This window comes from Octopus bimaculoides, chromosome 4 (genome assembly GCF_001194135.2).
Source record: "Octopus bimaculoides isolate UCB-OBI-ISO-001 chromosome 4, ASM119413v2, whole genome shotgun sequence".
Taxonomy (NCBI): Eukaryota; Metazoa; Mollusca; class Cephalopoda; order Octopoda; family Octopodidae; genus Octopus; species Octopus bimaculoides.
This window is the reverse complement of record NC_068984.1, coordinates 121,131,247-121,134,694: the sequence shown is the minus strand read 5'-3', so window position 1 is coordinate 121,134,694 and position 3,448 is coordinate 121,131,247. Positions and strand designations below refer to the sequence as shown.

Sequence of the window (3,448 nt, the reverse complement as noted above, 5' to 3'; positions counted from 1 at the left end):
ATATATATATATATATATATATATATATACATACATGTATGTGTGTGCACGCGTGTGCATGCATGCGAATATGTTTGTATGTGTTTATGTATGAATGTGTGTGCATATGCGTGAACATGTGCTTGCAAATGTGTCTCGGTTCATAGACAACTAGATATTTAGCTGTCAGAACGGTTACCATAGTCGCGGGTTCTTTTAATCCGAAATGCTTCCACACGGGATATTTTGCAGATGTAAGAAAGTTGTGCCGTATCTGGTGACCTTGACCAACCGATCATATTACCTGGAAATAATGAGTAAAAATATTTATTATTGAAGGATCATTCACTTTTACAAAATTATTTAGCAAAATGTAACAGAGGCTTTGCAATAGAGCTTTAAAATACATTGTTTGTATTTGGGGGGCAAGGAGTAAATAGATATCTTGTAAAGCACTTTCATACTCTGGTATAGATCACAAGTAAAATCCAGTCTCCTTTATGTATGCCAGTCATGTTGCTGAAAAGGGCCAGAATGTTATCCAATCTCGTTCACTCTGTGGTCTTGAGCTCAGTATATTATCTAGGGAGCCGAACAGATATCGTGTTGTTTTTGTATACCATCGAATTAAACCTGCTCGAGCAGACTTACAATCAAAGGCTTGTGGCCATAACTGTAAAGCAATTTTTGATCTACGACTACATTAATACGTTTGGGACTTTTAATACAACAATAGAGCATTCTCTGAAGCTACATAGGTGATGACTCGGATAAATGGAGGTAGAGATGGCTGCAACACTAAACCAAGATCAAATTATTTGCAGTATTTAATTTTGCTCTCTCAAGCCTGATTGATCTATTACTTTGAAGATCAACATGATAAGAGCCTACAGCTAACGTTTTGAACACGATTCTATGGGATACGCGTCTTCCTTGTTTTCGCCTCTCCTGATGGCGGCAATCTCACAATAACTATATGAATTCCGATTAAGAGATATTGCATGTTGCTTCGGCGTCAGAGACTTACTCATTAGTCAAAGTTTATTGCGTCAAAGTCTATTGCTGCTTGATCCTTTAGCGTATAAGATAGCTCAGTCAACAATATTCTATGTTACTAAGGCGGTGAGCTGGCAGACACGTTAGCACGCCGGGCGAAATGCTTAGCAGTATTTCGTCTTTCTTCACGTTCTAAGTTCAAATTCCGCCGAGGTCGACTTTGCTTTTCATCGTTTCGGGGTCGATAAATTAAGTACCAGCTGGTACTGGGGCCGATCTAATCGACGGCCCCCACCCCAGAAAATTTCAGGCCTTGTGCCTAGAGTAGAAAAGAATACTCTATGTTACTGGATGACATAGTATTTCCTAATATCTGAATTTTCAGACGAACTGTGACAAAGAAACTGAATTTTTTCTGCTTCTTGAAGTGAATGTAGAAGCAACTTTCCGGTGTTCAACACTATAACGATAATTAAACTCTATAACATTATAACATGATAACATCCAATAAGCTTTTTTTCTCCTGTTCGATACAATCAACACACACACACACACACACACACACACACACACACACACACACACACACACACACACACACACACACACACACACACACACACAAACACTTACCCCCACCCCCACACGCTCACACCCACAAATATATATGTATACATGCATAATATATTTTAAAATATATTAAACTGAAATATTACTCTATACTTTTAGTAGAGTGCCTATTGAACAAATTTTTACACGGAAAAGTCCGATAGTGAATTGAAGTCTAGATTTGCATGCCTTCGATAAACAGTATTATGTATGTATGTATGTATGTATGTATGTATGCGTGCATACATGTATGTACGTGTGTGTGTATGTAAGTGTTAAACTATGCGAATGACATTTTGTGCTTAACTGCTTTAGACAGATTAATCTTACCCCTTTGTGAATAGATGATACTTGAACCTTCTCGCCGCATTTCTGTCTCATCGATCCAAAAGTGATTTTTCTTTATTTGATTACCAGAACTCCGCCATACAAACAGATTTGTTATATTATCGTTGACCGTTGCATCTGTGTACCACTGCAAACTAAGTTCAAACATTTATGCATGCATATATATAATTATTTATTGATTTATATTTTTATTAGACTCAAGACTAATTAAAGAAAGATTGTATCAGTCAATATTTTCTAGCATAGACACAAGGTACGATAACACTAGGCATAAAATACTTTATTTTATTCACCCTAGAAATTACTGAGTCAACGAAACTCACATTTTATTTTACGAATAGAATATTATCGAAATACAGAATAAATGAGAGGGTACATGAACGAAGATCATATGTTCATCATACATAAATTAATGTTATGGTGAATATTGATTTTAGAGTGGTTGGAAAATAAGTCTGTATAACATCCAATTACGTGTCACGGATATTAGCGACTTAAGGGATATGAAGAAGTTATAGTCCGGAAATTCAACTAGTGACAATGTTCAAAGCCAATTTTTGGTATACAGGAAACAATTACTTAAAATATTTCAATATATTATTTGTTTGTTAACACAGCCTAGTGGTGGTAAGTTGCTGGAAAGCCGTGTCTGGGACACATGTTCGATTCTAGGGTCGGTTATTTCACTTACTTTATCATTACAACACTGACTTCTAGATGGTGTTAATGATACCGCGATGAAAAATAAACTCCGTTTGGGATGATTTTTTTTGACACTCTTCATGGAAATGTAGTTTCTTTAGAAGTGAGTCAACACTTGAGAAGTGAGTCAACACCCCGTTATTGACCATGGATGAAAAAAGGAAAAGGTAACCCTGATACAATTTGAACTCATTTGATATATCGAGTAAAGGATTCAGTTTAGTTCTCTACTGTCTCTAGTTCATAATATAATTAAAAGAATAACAATGTACTAATTATTGTCACAGTAGCTAGGACAAAAAAAAGGAGATTATTAGTTAGAGTGACATAAAATCAAATAAGGGCCTATTTCCCGATTTCTTCTACATTGTTGTTTCTATCACGTGTTCGTATATATTGTTACGAACGCCCGCACGCGAAGCACCTCCTTAACACCGAAGAGGGGACTCGCGCACGCGCGAACGTTCAACACTCAGTGAGCTAGCAAATTCGTCTGTCGGTACAATCCTGACCGATAATAAAGCCCCGGCCGGAGCACGTAACGAAGAACAACACAGGCAAATAGGACGGGGAGGAAGAAACAACACGAAGACCATGCGTTGGGTAACCTTTTCTTTTTCTTTACATAACATCACAGAATACATTTAAAACATTAGAATAGAGCATTACATAATAACAATTCCAATACATGGCATGACAGTTCAATAACGTTGACAAGGTTTCCAAACAATTACAAGCTTTTCAATCATTTTTACATCGCAAAGTTCGTGTCTCAAGTTTCATTTGACAACAAAGTTCTTCTGCTTCTTTCTTT

General features: G+C 36.6%; 1 protein-coding gene across 2 annotated transcripts in view; it reads right to left on the bottom strand.

Moving 5' to 3' along the window:
- Positions 1-3,448, bottom strand: part of LOC106868129 (contactin) — a 76,701-nt gene that overhangs the window by 56,558 nt on the left and 16,695 nt on the right. For both annotated transcript variants that reach the window (XM_052967403.1, XM_014913259.2), the window contains 2 exons: positions 1,915-2,066; positions 179-283 (listed from right to left, as the gene is read on the bottom strand). In XM_052967403.1, the coding sequence (XP_052823363.1) occupies positions 179-283; positions 1,915-2,066 (257 nt within the window). The remainder of the gene's footprint in view (positions 1-178; positions 284-1,914; positions 2,067-3,448) is intronic.